This window comes from Chlamydotis macqueenii, chromosome 19 (assembly GCF_036417535.1).
Source record: "Chlamydotis macqueenii isolate bChlMac1 chromosome 19, bChlMac1.mat, whole genome shotgun sequence".
Classification (NCBI taxonomy): domain Eukaryota; kingdom Metazoa; phylum Chordata; class Aves; order Otidiformes; family Otididae; genus Chlamydotis; species Chlamydotis macqueenii.
This window is the reverse complement of record NC_141574.1, coordinates 1,490,272-1,504,669: the sequence shown is the minus strand read 5'-3', so window position 1 is coordinate 1,504,669 and position 14,398 is coordinate 1,490,272. Positions and strand designations below refer to the sequence as shown.

The 14,398-nt window shown below is 61.0% G+C and overlaps 1 protein-coding gene and 1 long non-coding RNA gene across 12 annotated transcripts in view; one reads left to right on the top strand and one right to left on the bottom strand.

The window, feature by feature from the left end:
• The window catches only part of RAP1GAP2 (RAP1 GTPase activating protein 2), a 64,015-nt gene that overhangs the window by 30,359 nt on the left and 19,258 nt on the right, over window positions 1-14,398 (bottom strand). For 2 of the 11 annotated variants that reach the window (XM_086762770.1, XM_086762771.1), the window contains exon 1: window positions 11,869-11,996. The exons of 6 other annotated variants lie outside the window; for them this stretch is intronic. Coding sequence is in view for 2 of the 5 variants with exons in the window: in XM_086762773.1 (XP_086618899.1) it covers window positions 3,644-3,750 (107 nt within the window). In the remaining 3 variants the exon portion in view is untranslated. Of the gene's footprint in view, window positions 1-3,643; window positions 3,763-11,868; window positions 11,997-14,398 lie in introns of those variants that run through there. 3 more of the 11 variants (XM_086762772.1, XM_086762773.1, XM_086762768.1) reach the window with 3 other exon arrangements.
• LOC147598306 (uncharacterized) lies at window positions 5,042-5,966 on the top strand. The gene is made up of 2 exons (XR_015260589.1): window positions 5,042-5,246; window positions 5,389-5,966. It is a non-coding gene; the product is annotated as an uncharacterized LOC147598306 (long non-coding RNA).

The following is a 14,398-nucleotide window of genomic DNA, read 5'->3' as shown; positions in this document are numbered from 1 at the left end:
CAGCACCCAAACAAACCCCAAAATTTTATTTTTTTTTCCAACAGACACAAGGGCACTGCACTGAGATTTTACACCTGGAAATCTGCAGCGAGAGCCGGAACGAGGCACCTCACTCTGCCCTTGACCAGCTCTCCACCCCATCCCGGGACTCCAGGCAGGCGAGGTCTAGCTGCACCATCGCTCATCCCGGGAGGACGCCCGCAGAGGACGCGCTGCCGCAGGGCTCCCACCGGCCCCAGGCGGCCCGGGGCTCCGCAGCCCCCCAGACCCGGCTGCGATCCCGCGTACCCAGCGCTGTGAAGCTGCCGGTGCCCCGGGGCTTAAACGGGCTCCGGGCAGAGCGCTGCGTGGAACATCTTCCCGATAAACCGATTTACCTCGCCGAGTCCCGGCTCAGGCCAGCCCCGCTCTGAAGCGTTACCTTCCTGCACTGAAGCCTGAGAGTCAGCAAAAAGCGCAGCACTCTCTGGTCCAGATTTCTTGCAATAAATCACGTATTTGCATATCACCAGCCTGCACCTCAGTGCGCGCGCAGCCTCCCCGACTGCGCAGCCCGCACCAGCGGGAACCAAAGCCCTGCTCAGAGCAAGGTGACATTGAACTGCCAAAGGCTTCAGCTTTAATTACTCCTCCACACCGAGGACATTGCCGAGAACAGTTTGGAGCGTCCCACGCTCGTGCGGGCGCCGCAGCCTGGGCTGGCTGTGCGGGGCACTGCTGTACCGCGCGCTGCCTGTCCTGGGACGGCGAGGAGCTGGCTCCAGCTTTGCCTGCACCTCTACAGACTCCGGGTTCTTTCCAACCAGCCAAGGACTTCCCACTTGGACTGGCTACGAAAGTACGGCTCCATATGCAAATAACAGCAGAAAGAGATTTTTATCATTTACAAATTTTGTCGTCTGATCTCACTTGCAGGAGCAGAGAGCGGTGATTTCCCGCAGCATTTGGGTAAATCAGCCAAAGCACTCCGGGACTTCTGAAGAGCAGAAGGCCTGGCTGATCCAATTCCTGACAAACACGAGCCAGCGAGCCTTGGGCAGCCGCTTCCGAGCTGATTCAACAATTTGCAAATTGCAGAGAACAGCTCCCAGAAACCAGCGTCTCCCGCTGCTGGCAGAACTGACGCCAAAGGGCAAAGGGACGCTGTCTCTGCCTGAGCATCTGCACCAAGAGGTGGAGCGGGATGGGGGAGGCCCAAAACGCACGGGATGCTGCTCCGGTGAACGTCTCACTGAAACAAACGGGGATTAAAATTTACTTCAGCGGCACAGAGACCTCACTCAGTGGCGCCGGGAGACAGACAACCCACGAGCAGCCCTTGCTGAACCAAACACTAAGCCAACAGCAGCGAGCAGCGGCATCTGCCTTATTCCCAGCTGCCTGCACCATAGCTGAGACCGACTAACGAATGTAGGGGCGCACCCACACCGAGACACCCAGCCACCAGCTTTACCGCCAGAGAACGGCCACATAGCATCCCCTTGCCTGCACGCGGGACAGTCAGGAAAACCCACTCAGATAAAAGTACCCAGTGCCAAATCCCAGGTTTCCAGAGCGGGACAGGAGCCAGGAGCCCGAGCTCACAGCCGCAGCGGCCCCACAGGGTGCACGCGACCGCTGCTCCCCTCCGGCTTGAGCGCAGGACAGGCGCGGGCAGGTCGATCAGAGGCGGAAGGAGCAAGGCGAGCATCACCCTGGCTCTGCGAGCGGAGCCCGGAGAAGTCAATTCGTTGTGCTGCACTTTGCTGGGCTGGTAACAAGGAAGGGACGCAGGCCACCAGGGACCCTGCAGCTGCCACCAATCCTGCCAGGCTTGCATATGGCTCATGGAAAGCAAAATTCAATTGCAAACGCAGAACAAAGACCGAACGTAGGAGGAAGAAAAGAAAACAGGAGCAGGTGGAGGAACAGAGTCCTTTTTGACGATGCCGCTAGCAATCCCTTCCTTTTCCTGCAGATTATGTCACTTTGATGGCCCTGGCAGCTTGCATAAGACGAAGCGACCGCCGTAAAGCACTGCTCGAATTCTTGCAATCGCTCCCATGAAGGCTTCTCAGTCCACAGCAGACAGGAAAACATCCTCCTCAGAGTCTCATCCTCCCCTTGAGATGTCTGTGCGACTCTCGCTGTCCTCAGTACACCCCACAGCAAGAACTACACTGAGAGGGCTTGTGCTCAGCACGGTGGAAACAAAAAAGAAAAAGAACCCCAGACTCGCACATCACCGGCCAGATTTCTGCGAGAGTTCAGAGCCAGATTTTTTCTCAGCCCTCAAGTGTCATGCTGAGCTCATTCACAGAAATCTGGTACCTAGAGGAAAGACAACTCTTTGGGAAAAGTCTTGCCGGCTGTGACTGCTAGAGCACTCCCTTCCTTCCCTGCCATGCTGGAGGCGAGCACGGGATGGCCAACGAGTTTCAGCGGGGACGACGTTCGGAGGAGCCCCCGAGCCCCCTCTGGCAGCACAGGGCTCTCCAGCGCTCGGACCCTCCCTATGCGCAGCACGTGGAAGCGGGAGAACATGCTCTGGACCACAGAGCGCTGCGGGCTGCGGGGACCTTGGCTGTCCCCAAGCCAGCCAGTCCCTCCCAAACTTGCTGGAGCCCACGTCCCACAGGCAGAGCTCTGGCAGGGTTGGGCCTCAGCCAAACGAGACAAAACCCAAGGGGTAACAGCAGGGATGGGAACAGCCGAGCTGCCCCACAGCAGCCCCCGTGTCCCAGCCGGCAGAGCCCTGGCACAGCTCGGCACAGGTGAGCATCCGTCTCTGCTGTTTGTTCAGGACCCGGGGGCTGGTTTTTCCAAACACTCTGCTTTGATGGTCCACCGAAAACCCCAGCAAAGGAGAACAAAATATCCCGAAACAACACGGCAACACATAACGACAGGGGAAGGGCACCGTTAGGTCACAAAAGCACCACTAACGCCTTGCTCTCGGGGCACCTGTTGCCCAAGGCAAAGCACCTGCGGCAGCAGCACCGAAAAACTGGGTACGGCCCCTGCGACCCAAAAGCGGGGGTGGCGAAGAGCTAATGCTCCATCCCCAGTCATCTTCCTCTGGTTTTGCAGGCTCACGGGGGTGGGGGAGGGGGCGGAATACTTTACAATAAAGATTCCAAATAATCGATTCTTCATTCATACGGTTTCGGTACAAAACCACAAATAGAACCAAAGAAAAGAAAAAAAAAAAAAAAAAAAGAAATACAACAGAAAAAATCCTCGATGCCGCTTCCGCCGCGGCTCAGGGGTGCACACACCGCTGAGGTCCGGACGAGGATTTCTCGCTATTTTTAGCGGCCGAGCCGCCGGAGCAGCGCGCAGCGTCGGGCACCAGCGCGGGGCCCAGCTCCGCAGCCGCGGGCGGCCGCCGGTACCGAGCGCGGGGAGCGGGGCCGCCGGTACCGGGCGCGGGGAGCGGGGCCGCAGCGCCGTACGGGGCCGTTCCCGCGGAACGCGAACTTGAACGCGACGCGCGCTCCGCGGCTCGTTCCGCGAACGACCCGGCCGTTCCTCCGCTATTCCCGGGCGCGGGGACAAAGCGGCCGGGCCGGACAGACCCGCGGGAGGCAGCGCTCCTCCCCGCGCCCGGTGTCCGGCTCCACCCGAATAACGGGCACCGCGCCGCCCCCCGCTCGCCCCTCACCTTCTCCCCGCGCCGCGCCTGCGGGACCGGTGCAGCAGCCCGATCAGCGCCGCGGCCGCCCGCACTCCCGCCCGCCGGGCGCGCGCCCCGCCGCCGGCCCGGGACATCCCCGCCGCCGCCGCCGCCGCCCGGGCGCCGCACCTGCGCGGGGGGCGCCGCCTCCGCGCCCGCCTCCGCGCCGCCCCGAGCCCCCGGAACCGCGCCCGCCCCCCCCCCCCCGCCCCGAACCGGCCGCTGCCGGCCCGAGCGCGCAAAGCGAACCGGGCCCGAGCCGGGATGCGAGAACGGCCCGCACCGCCACCACGGAAACCCCGACGGGGGTACGATTCGCTCCTGCCCCGCAACCGCCTTTTCCTGCCTCGGAAACACTTTTTTCCTCCTTCGGAACCGCCTTTCTCTGCCTTGAAAGCGCTTTTTCCTGCCCCACAAACCCGCTTTTCCTACCGCGAAAACATGCTTTTTTCCTGCCTCAAAAGCGCTTTTTCCTGTGCCTTGAAAGCGCCTTTTTCCTGCCTCAAAACCACTTTTTTTTTGCCTGGAAAGCACTTTTTCTTGCCTCGCCTCTCACTCGGGAGCTGGCACGCAGGAAATCACGGGTTCATAGAACACACACATATCTGTTTGTTTTTTATTATGAGGTAAGCTGTAGATGATGTACCCCACAGCCCCAGCATCTCTCCCAGTCTCTGTTGCCACGGTGACCAAACACCCGGGTCCCTCTGCCCCCTCATCTCCCCTCCCTCCTCTCCCAGTTCGATTCTCACTGGAGTCAGGCCCAGGCCCAGCTCCAGCGCTCTGACCCTCATGCTCTGGGCGAAGGCGGTGCGGCAGCCTCGATGGCCCCGGCACGCCAGCTGCCTGCCAAGTATGGGATATGCGGCACAGGGCTCCCCGGAGGGAACACACATGCTGGGGAGTGAGCGGCTCACCGCAGGCACCGAGCGTGTCCGGCGTATTGACCTACACGGCTCTTCAGAGAGCCGAGACCTGAACTCACAGCCCAGAGCCGGCTGTTCACACCTGAAAACAGGCGGAAGCAGCACAGGACCCTCCACAGGACGAGGACTGCGGTCCCCACCTCCCCGTGAGGAAAAGACCGACCCGTTCTCAAAACACCCCAAAGCGCGCTCCTGCCCGCTGGGTACAACGTCGGGCGGTGCCAAACCGTGTGTGGAGGGCGAGAGAACACCTGTGGGTGAGAGGAAGGAATTCCCTTCAACCCGGATGCTACCCCCACACTCCCTGGCAGGGAACTCGCACTGCGAAGCCTTGTCATCAAGTTTTTGTTGGACCAACAAATCCCTTTGTTCCTGCAGAAAATACCTGGCTGCTTCCTTTCAAGCAGAAATCATCAGTCTGACAAAATTCCCAGGCATAGCAGGGGAAAAAAAAAAAAAAAAAAAAAGACAGAGATAAATGAGAACCCATTTCCATGCCAAATTATACCAATTCTCCAGCACCTCATTAGCTTCCAGTTAATGGAGGGGGAGGGGTTTTAATTTTAAACCTTTTACCTCTCGCATTAAACAGGCAGCTTTGAATTTCACTGAGCCTCTCTCCCTTGAGATATTTTCCATCGTCTCTCTTCCCCTTTTCCAGACAAGTTAAGTACCAATCTGCTCTTGTTTTATGCTGAAGTGGCTTTGTATTGATTTTTAAAGATGTTCTATTCTCTCATATTTGGAAATAGAGAATCACTTTCAGCAGACACACTCAGCCCTGTTTTCTGCTCCACCCAAAAACAGCAATCGAGCCTGCGCTGGAATCCGTTCCTCCGGCTGCTCTCTCCAAGAGAGGATCCCACCAAACTGATCCCAGCAAGGGGCAAGCGCTGTGCCCGTGCCCTCCTTGGCTACGCAAACACCCCTGCAGCGCGGCTCCCCAGCCCCAGGCCGCAGCCCCGCGTGATGCCGGCCGCCCCCCAGTTCCCACAGTGCAGCAGCCAGAGCATCGCTCCGCGAAGGTGGGAGAGAGGGGCACCCGTGCAGGCTGGGGTCTGCAGGGAGGTGCCGAAGGAGCCCTCGGGACGCAGAAAGCTGCAGCTTGAGGGGCTCGGGCTGGACACGCGGGACACCGGGGAGGGGGAGCAGCCCTGGCAGGGGTCCCGGGGGGCTGCCAGCTCCCCGTCCACAGAGGCGACCCCAGCCCCTGCCGCCCAGAGACCCCGGAGCTCCCACCCTGCCGTCAGCGTTGCCGGGCTCCTCTGAATCCCCATGCTCCCTTTTAAAAATCAGTATTACTTCTGCGGTGACTAAATAACCACCCAGTTAGGCGGCTGCCCCTGTTTTATGAAGAAATAAACCTCTCTTTAAACACGCCCTGACATTTGTGCTTCAAAGAAAACAGTTTTGCGGTCAGCTAGGCCGCGGGTCCCGAGGGGCTGCAGAGCGCTCGCGGCAGGTTAGGACAATTACATGCTGTGATTAATAAATCACCTGGGTGGCTGGCTCGTTTATGCAAAGCCTGGCATTTTCTTCTGGACGCTCTGCTAAGAAAGAAGGATTGGAAAATGCCAGATTGTGACAAGATCAAGCCTTCATCCCCGGTGTTACTGAATCTCCTGTGAATAAGTGACACTATTAGCGTTATTAAGCAGCCGTTATTTATGGAGTAACTCTGGCTTTTGCGTTAATGCTGCAGTGAGACTAAATCACCTGTCGGCTCGGAGCAGCCCGTCGACCTTCCCGAGCCGCTCACGGGCAACATTCCCCCGGCAAAGACCCAGGGCCCCCTCGCTCACACCTGCGCATGGGGCGCAGCCCCTCGGGTGACTCAGGGCTTCTCCGGCCAGAGCCGCGGCGCAGCCTCGTCAGACGGCGCCGGGTGAGTCCCCGACTCCGCGCCTCCCTCTGCAAGAGATATTTCTGGTTCCCTCGCTCACGCGGGACAGAGCCAGAAATACACCAGCTATGCCAGGCATCTGCCGGAGGCACGGCCAGCCCGTCCCCGCAGCGCCCGGAGCTCTGCCCAGGGACCCTTCCCACCGCCCCCGGCACTCGGCCGGAGACCCCGGTGAGGGGACGCGGGTGGGCAGGGGCACCCGCGCTGCCCAGGTGGGAGAGCTGGGACGGGGACCAGGAGCCAGAGAGGAACAAAAGGAGCCGAAGCAACACGGCCCAGAAGACAGAAATAGTAACCGGCTCTCCGCAAAGGAGCGGGCGCATTCCTGGCACAGGAAGAAAAGGATTTGGGGGCCTGCAGACAAGGGAGAAGGCGATGACAGCGTTTCAAGCGGTGCTGCAGGAAGAGGATAAGAGTGCATCCAGTTTTAAGAGAAGTATTACAAGAAAGGGAGCTTAGATTACATTACATCCAGCCCCAAGTAATCTGATTAGAGATTTATTTTATGGCTTCAGTTAGAAAGACACAGCAGAAATACCAAGAAAGCATGAAGCTCCCCCGTGCAGGCAATGCAGACAGAACGCAGCTTTCTCTCCCTCGAAACGGCGCGAGACGAGCGCAGCACGCCACCAGCAGCCTCGGCACCCCGTCAGTTCAGAGCTGCGGGGAGAGGGGTTAGCGTGCGTCGAGGCGCGGGGCGGACCCCGCTCCCCACACAGCCGGCATTCCCCACCGCGCCGCAGTGCCCGAACCGCGGCAGCTCCCTGCGCCCGGCACTGCAGCTCCCGCGCAGAAGTGCAGGATTGATGTGCAAAAATAAATCTGTCTGCCTGGCTGACTGGGTGCCAAGGCGGGCAAGCATGTCCCCCGCCCACCGCCCATCCCCGACACAAGCGCGCACGAGCATCGACCTCTCGCCCGACGCGGGGCTGAGCGTGGCCTGCCATGTTTCATCTCCCCAGCGCAATTCTCGGCCTTCCCAGGAAACAAGCAGGGAAAGCAATTAAAGCCGCAGCGAACGAACAAGAATTCATTAGGAGCAAACGACCTCTGGCTGCAGGAGGAAGCTGGGGCTCGGCCAGGTATCGCCAGCCATTACGGACCAGCGGCCCCCCAAGAGCAGCGGCAGCAGGGCCCGGCGCCCAGCAGCACCGCAGACACGGCGCCCACGAGAGCCGGGAGGCAGCCGGGAGCCTGGGCGAACAGACCCTCAGAGGACCACAGCACCCACGCTTCCTTAGAGGGAGCGCCGTTCCCGGCGGTTAGACATCCCGGCACCTGGCCGCTCCCCTGCCTTCAGCAGCATGCGCAAAACCAGAGGGTCCTGGGGTGAAACCCCTCGGCCACAGGCCCCACGGGGAGGGGGCACGGCATCCCCCAGCAGCAGTAAAAGCCTCCTGTGACCTGTGCCATCACCCCACGTCCCACCTCTCCGGGGGCTCTCAGGCGCCCGCAGCCGGCATCGCCGCCCCAGGGTGGCGGTGACCCGTGGCATTAAGGGTTCGCCAGCCCAGGAAGGTTACCAAAGCGGGACGTGCAAAGAAAACCTTGCCAGCCAAGCGAGGCCACACAAACGAGGGCAACGCTCCTCATCCCGGGCTCCTGCAGCCAGGCTTTGGAGATCAAACGCTCCGGGGTCAGACGGGAGCGTTCAGTTTTTGGTCTGTGCTGGGTACAAAACCATCGCTGACAGCGCAGAGGGCTCCGACAGCCGGATCTGGAGATGGACAGGTACCTGCCTGCCTGCACACCTACAGACACCTACCTACATGCGTCTATACGTCTGCTTGTAGGTTCTCACGGTTTTATTTTTGGAACCACCCCTCCTTCAGCAGCCTCCGGACAGACACAGCTTTGCTACGAAGATCTTAGGAAGCGCCTTCCCATCCCACGCATCTGGGACTCCAAAACAAGCATCGCCTTTTGGTGCCGAGCCCACCCCTCAGCGCCGGCCCCGGCTCCTCGGCACATCACGGGGCCAGCAAGCACCGTGATAGACCACAGCCATTCTGCGGACAGGAAAACAGTGGCCTGGGGAGATGAAGCAAAGGCCGGGCAGTGAACCAGGACAGAGAGGAGAAAGCCAGCACGCGTCACGCCGCTGCCGTGGGCAGGGAGCCCCGGGACCCGGGTGCAGCATCAGCCCCATCCCGGTTTGGTCCCTGGAGCGACCGTGTCACTTCTGCTGGCTGCACACAGAACAGGGTAGTCACGCCCCTGACAGCAGCACAATCAAATGGAAATTGTATTCTTGGTAATCTGGGTATTTTTCCCTGCGAACACAGGCCTTGCGAAGAGATGAGTTCCAAGATTTCAGCATTCAATTAAACTAGATCAAATCAGCAGAGGAAATAAGTCTTTGCAGTTTGAGCAGATCCTTTGACTTTTACTAGCAAATCAGTGGACGAAATGTCATCGTTTATCATTAACATCGCTAACAAAGCCAGACTCAGGATGCACAGCACCGCAACATCAGCCACACGCCCGACGCTTCCAGCGCCACCAGCGCCCTGCGCGGCCCTCGGTTCCTCCTTAGCCCCCGGGCAGGACACAGACCGTCCCTGAAGCCGTTATTCCAACCCATCGCCATCGGCATCCCGCCGGGAAACTCAGGATTAGATCCAAACTTCAACTGCGACCAAGGGATGCCCCTTCCCCAGGATGCTGCGAGGGACACGGGGACCCCAGGCAGGGGAGGGGGCAGCAGGGCGGGCATGCCTGTGGGCGTCCACAGCAGCCCTGGAAAAATCCCATGATGTCTCCGGGCATTGATTTCCCTCGATGCTGGGGTGTTGTGGTGACGGGGCGGGCGGATCGTAGCTGCCTCTGCGAATCCGCGCTGCAACGCGCAGCACCCGCACCCAGGCAGCGCCGCAGACGGGAAAAACACTTTTTACCTCCAGAAACCTCAGGGGGAGATCAACGCCCAGCTTTGCCGCGCACGTCGATAGCGAACTGCAAGGGGCGGTCATCGGTTCGTGCGGGAACGCATCCCGGGGTGGCGGGGGGCCGCAGCCGGGCCCAGCAGCTCCCCAGCCCTCAGCGGCTCCCTGGGAAGCAGACGCCGTCTCGATCACCCGACTCCCTCCGACACCTTGTTTGATGTGAGGGCGTCAAGAGACGTGTAATTTGTGGAGCTAAAACATGGGTATTATCTCAGTGACACATCCGTGCAACGGGGAAAGTACTGAAGTCAATCACGTTCAGAAATGGGTTTCTATTGCTCCACAGTTTTTCCCTTCCCTCTTGCTCCAGATCAAAAAGACAGAAAATGATGCAGTCGTTAGCTGGAAACTCAGCATCTTCCTCATTAAATCACCTCCTGCTGTGCAGCCTCATCAACAGTCAGGAACAGAGACCGAGCCACGCGTGCTGGGGCTCTGGGACGCGGAGGGCACAGCGCCCGCGGGCAGGAGCTGCGCCTGGCAGCACGCAGGTGGGCAGGCCGGGCAGAGGGGCTCCTGCTCCGACTCAGCTCCGCGGGCACACTGCCCGTATGGCGACAGGGTCTCCGGAGGGTCGCTCGTCCTCTCTAGGAGACGTGCCTGCGGCAGCACGGGAGAGCCCCGGGCAAGGCAGCATCTCTTGTACGCACGGCAAGCAGCTGCTGAGACCACGTCCAGCCGCCATGACCACGTCCAGCTGCAGCAGCAGTCACGGGCAATGGTAGAAATAGTCAACAGAAAAGCTCTCCTTTCCCCTCTGGGCTGTGGAGAGCCCGTGGGGGGACTGAGATAGCATCTTAGATGCCAGGACACAACCTACATCCCCGCTTCTCAGTCTTTTCCTGAGCACCGGCACTCCCCCTGGTCCGATCCCATACCTCTGCCCAGCACACCTCCCCGTCCCCACGCTTACCGTGCCGGCAAAGAGCAATCCGCTCTGCCAGCACAGTTGCACTGGATCTCTGGAGCTCCGCTGAAGGCCTGACGGAAACCCTGCCCTGCGTCCGAGCCCCCAACTATCACCCCCGCGTCACCGAGCGCTGCAGCCCGCGTCATCTCACGGGGGAGAACATCCAGCTCTGCTTTCCAAACTGGAGGGGGTTAACACCAAACTGCTTGTAGGAGGAAGGATCTGTCGCAGTCCCTGGCGTGACGCTGCTGATGTTTTAGAGGAACGAGAGAGGATGGCGTCTGAACGGGGATGGCGTCTGAACGGGGTGACCTTTGAGTCCGCAGACCTCAGAAGGTGGCCCGGCCCTACTCGAGTGCCTGCCAAGCCCCTGCACGTCTGCTCTGGGCGGGCGTTGGAGAGGAGCCAGGCTTTTACAACAGCCTCTGGAAGATGCCAGGTGCTGGGATACCGTTCGGGTTCAACGTCGGTGTTTGCTAACCGAGCGCAGAGGCTGCTAACAGCACCCTGAGCCCCGCGGGACATGAAACACCGGAGATGGAGGGGGCCGTTTCCAGGCGCGTCAGGGACAGGGACCACAGGCCCCGCCAGCAGCAAACCATCCCACGGCACGGCACCGTGCCAGCGGCCGCCCGTGCCCACCACGCCGCGGGGCTCGCTGGTGCCAGTCATCATCGGGAGGACAGGACCCTGCCAACCAGAAGGAAAAGCGACAGCCGGCGGGAGCGGTACAGTAATTAACAAAATTACCGTCAGGAACAAACCACAGGCTCTGGCGCAGCGCCTGCACTCCCATGCTGGGCTCCCTGCCCCGCTCTGGGCTCCGCAGAGCCGGGGCCGCTCACGCTCCCCAAATCACCATCACCCCAGCGGCAAGCGGAGGCACGGCCGTGGCCAAGGGAAGGCCAGCAGGCACGCTGAGCAGGGTAAAACCCCCAAACCTGGCCCCTGCCCCAGCTGAGCCCCACAGCAGCCCCAGCTGCGCCCGCGGCTCCGCAGACGACACCGTCCTCCTGCGCACCCGGATATCTGGGAGCGTGCACAGATGGTGGCTCTGCCGCTCCGGCCATCGCGGCTCCCTGCCCCTGCCACAGCAATATTTGCTTTCAGAAGGCTGCTGCTCTCTCAGCAGCTGCCCTCTGGCTTTCGGCAAACAGCCCCTATTCCGACAGGCTATAACCGCGGGAGGAGAGAGGTATACAAACCGGCGCGGTTATTAGTCCTGGAACAGAGCTAAAAATAGACCCACGCGGGGTTGCTAAGTCCTCTGGGCAGATGTAGCCACGGATAATCCAGCTCTAAGCACATCCAGGCTGTTTTGACAGCAACAGCAGCGTTCTATTTACCACATGGGACCGGGCAGCATGCGGGCAGAACGTGCCGCTGCGCCACCTCCAACGTCGCCGGGAAGCAGCGTGTGCATCGCCCAATCCCAGCCCACTGCCTCCCCTTTACAGCGGGGGTGTCCACAGTCCTAAACCCCAAGATACCCGCAGCAGCAGCATCGGCGGAGCTCTGTCAGTACCCACCTGGCAATTCCATACCGACGGGGCTTCCCAGGTTAAACGGCTGAAACACCGCGAGTCCGCACAGCTGCCAGCACCCCTCTCCTCGCAGGAAAGCTCCGTCTGCCCCACAGGCTTTGAGACGTGCGGCGAGGACGCGGCGCGGGGTGGGTGTCTCTGGGGCGATAACCGCCCTTCCCCGAAGAGGGAAGCACTCCCGCCTGCTCGCCAGAGATAGAGGGGAGACGTTGGGGCTGGCTAGATTTTGTAAATCCCCGGCCAGCCCCAGGGCCGGCCAGGGCAGGGCTGACTGCGCCCCAGCCCCGGGGTGGCGCGGGGGCACGGGGAGAAGGCGGGCACTGTGCTGTGCTGCACCTCTCAACCAGACCCTGCCAAACCTCCTCAGATCCTTCCCTATCTTTCTTCTTAAAATTATAGGGTGCCTCAGCAAAAAGAATAACCCTTGTGCCCTTTTAAATTCATTTCTGTCCATAAAGCAAACAGGGCATCATTAAGGCTCCTCTCTCCCAGGCTGGTTTTCCCCCTCTAGCAAACAGATGCGATTTTTCTGGGCAGTTGTGCACCTGAATGTGGTGTCAGCGGGATGCTCGGCTGTTTGAGCTCCACCAGCCACGGACCCCAGCCCGCGAATCGCCCCGGGAGAGCCGCAGCGTCCAAGCGCTGGCGCTGCGTCAGCCCTCGGTGGGCAAAGCCCCTTTCCCCTCACCCCACGGGCGCGGGGCAGACACAACCTGCCCCGGCACACGCCCTGCCTGGGCTTATCTTTAGTCACAAAAGTGAGATATCAGGAAAAAAAAAAAAACAAAGCACTAAAACAAAGTAAACCCCAGTATCCATTTCTGTCCCGACAGAGGAGCAGGCAGAACCCCCAGCATCAGTGACTGCGGCCACCCCAAACCCATGAGCGCGGCCCCGTGAGCGCGTGGCTCTGGCAGTGGAGGCCCAGCAGCAAAGGGTGTTTCGGGGCTGTGAGGTGTGTCTCTGTGACCCGCGCAGCGCAGGGCAGGGCACACCCCGGCACGGTGCCCGCGCAGGACAGGACCGTCCCTATCTCAGCCCAGCAGCCAGCGGCTGCCACGAGGGCGAAACCCAGATTTCACAGAAGCGGCCGGGGCTGGGACGGGTCCTTCCCGAGGCAGTGGGACCCCTCGGCCCAGCTCTGCGGTGACCGAGGCATCAGCACCACCGCCACGCTGCGGCTGGGGCTCGGTCAGCAGCCCCGTCACCGCCTGCCTGCCCACCGGCACCCGCGGCAGCGCCGGCTGGGCCACAGGCCACCGGACCCCAAACCGCCAACGAAACGTGGCTGACAGACTGATTTCTTTGCATATAAAGCAAATAAAGCAGCAGCAGTGAGAGGTGAGGGGTGACCACCGGTGGGACCTGGGAGGACAGGACCCGCAGCAGCCTCGTCACCTCCAGACAGAGAGCCCCTCGAAGGGAGGCAGAGCCACCCCCATACGGCCGCACAGCAGCAGGACCCCCACCCGGGCTCCCCTCGCTTTGACCCACTCGCAGCAGGAACGAGCGGCAGCAAAAGCCGAGCACTCGTATGCCAACTCCTGGCACGCCCGGGCAGCGCTGGCAGGGATGGGGGGCCAGGCAGGAGCCCTGGCATCGACAGCCCCGGCCGAGCGCCCGCAGGCTGCAGCCAGGCTGGGAAGGGGCTTCTGAAAGGCAGGTCCCACACCACGGACCCCACCACCTCACCTCGCGTGTTCACATCTGCGCTGCAAATAAAGGAGGACGCGGAAACGCTGTCCCACGCGCCCATCTCCTCCTCCAGAGGAGGACAAACCGCACCGCCTGTGTCTGGATACACGCCCGGACCCGGTCAGAGGGGAGCTTGTTTCTTTTTAAACAACAGCAAAAAGCCTCCAACCAACCCCACTCCAAAAAAAAAAAAACATCACTGAACTGGTGAAGAACCTGCCCCTGCCAGGCAGGGCTGTCACCCCGCGCCCGCGCTACGACGGCTGCCGTCCATCTGCGCACCCTCGAGCCCCCGGCGCTGGCGAGGGCTGGCCCAGCAGCGCGGGAGGCGGCTGTCAGGCAGCAGACGGCGAGCGGGACGGCAGCAGCCAGCGCCCGCGGCAGCAGCGGGGATGTGTCACCGTCCCTGGCCGCTGGCCTGCGGCCTCCCCGGCACTGGCGAGGGGCTTTGTCCCAGCAGGGACACGGGCAGCAGGGACACTGCGACTCGTCCTGCCTGGGATGCCGCGTCCGGCCATGTGTCTCCAAGCTGCCACTGCGCAACACGGATCTCCCCGGAGAAGGGGCAGAGCCGCAGCTTCACTGGGGAAACATTAAACGAGGTAAAATCGGCTTTATGCCGTCACTTGGAAGGGACCGTGCCATTGCCAGGGTGGCTCTGCCTCCTCGCCACCGCATGAACACAGGGGAAACGCTGCGGGAGCCCGCCTGACGCCTGTGAGGGGACGGCTGGTTCACGACCCATCATGGACAGTTTACGTTTCCAGCAAAATTAGAAAAAAATCCAGGTGAGATTAGAGTCAGGGGACAGAGAGAGCTG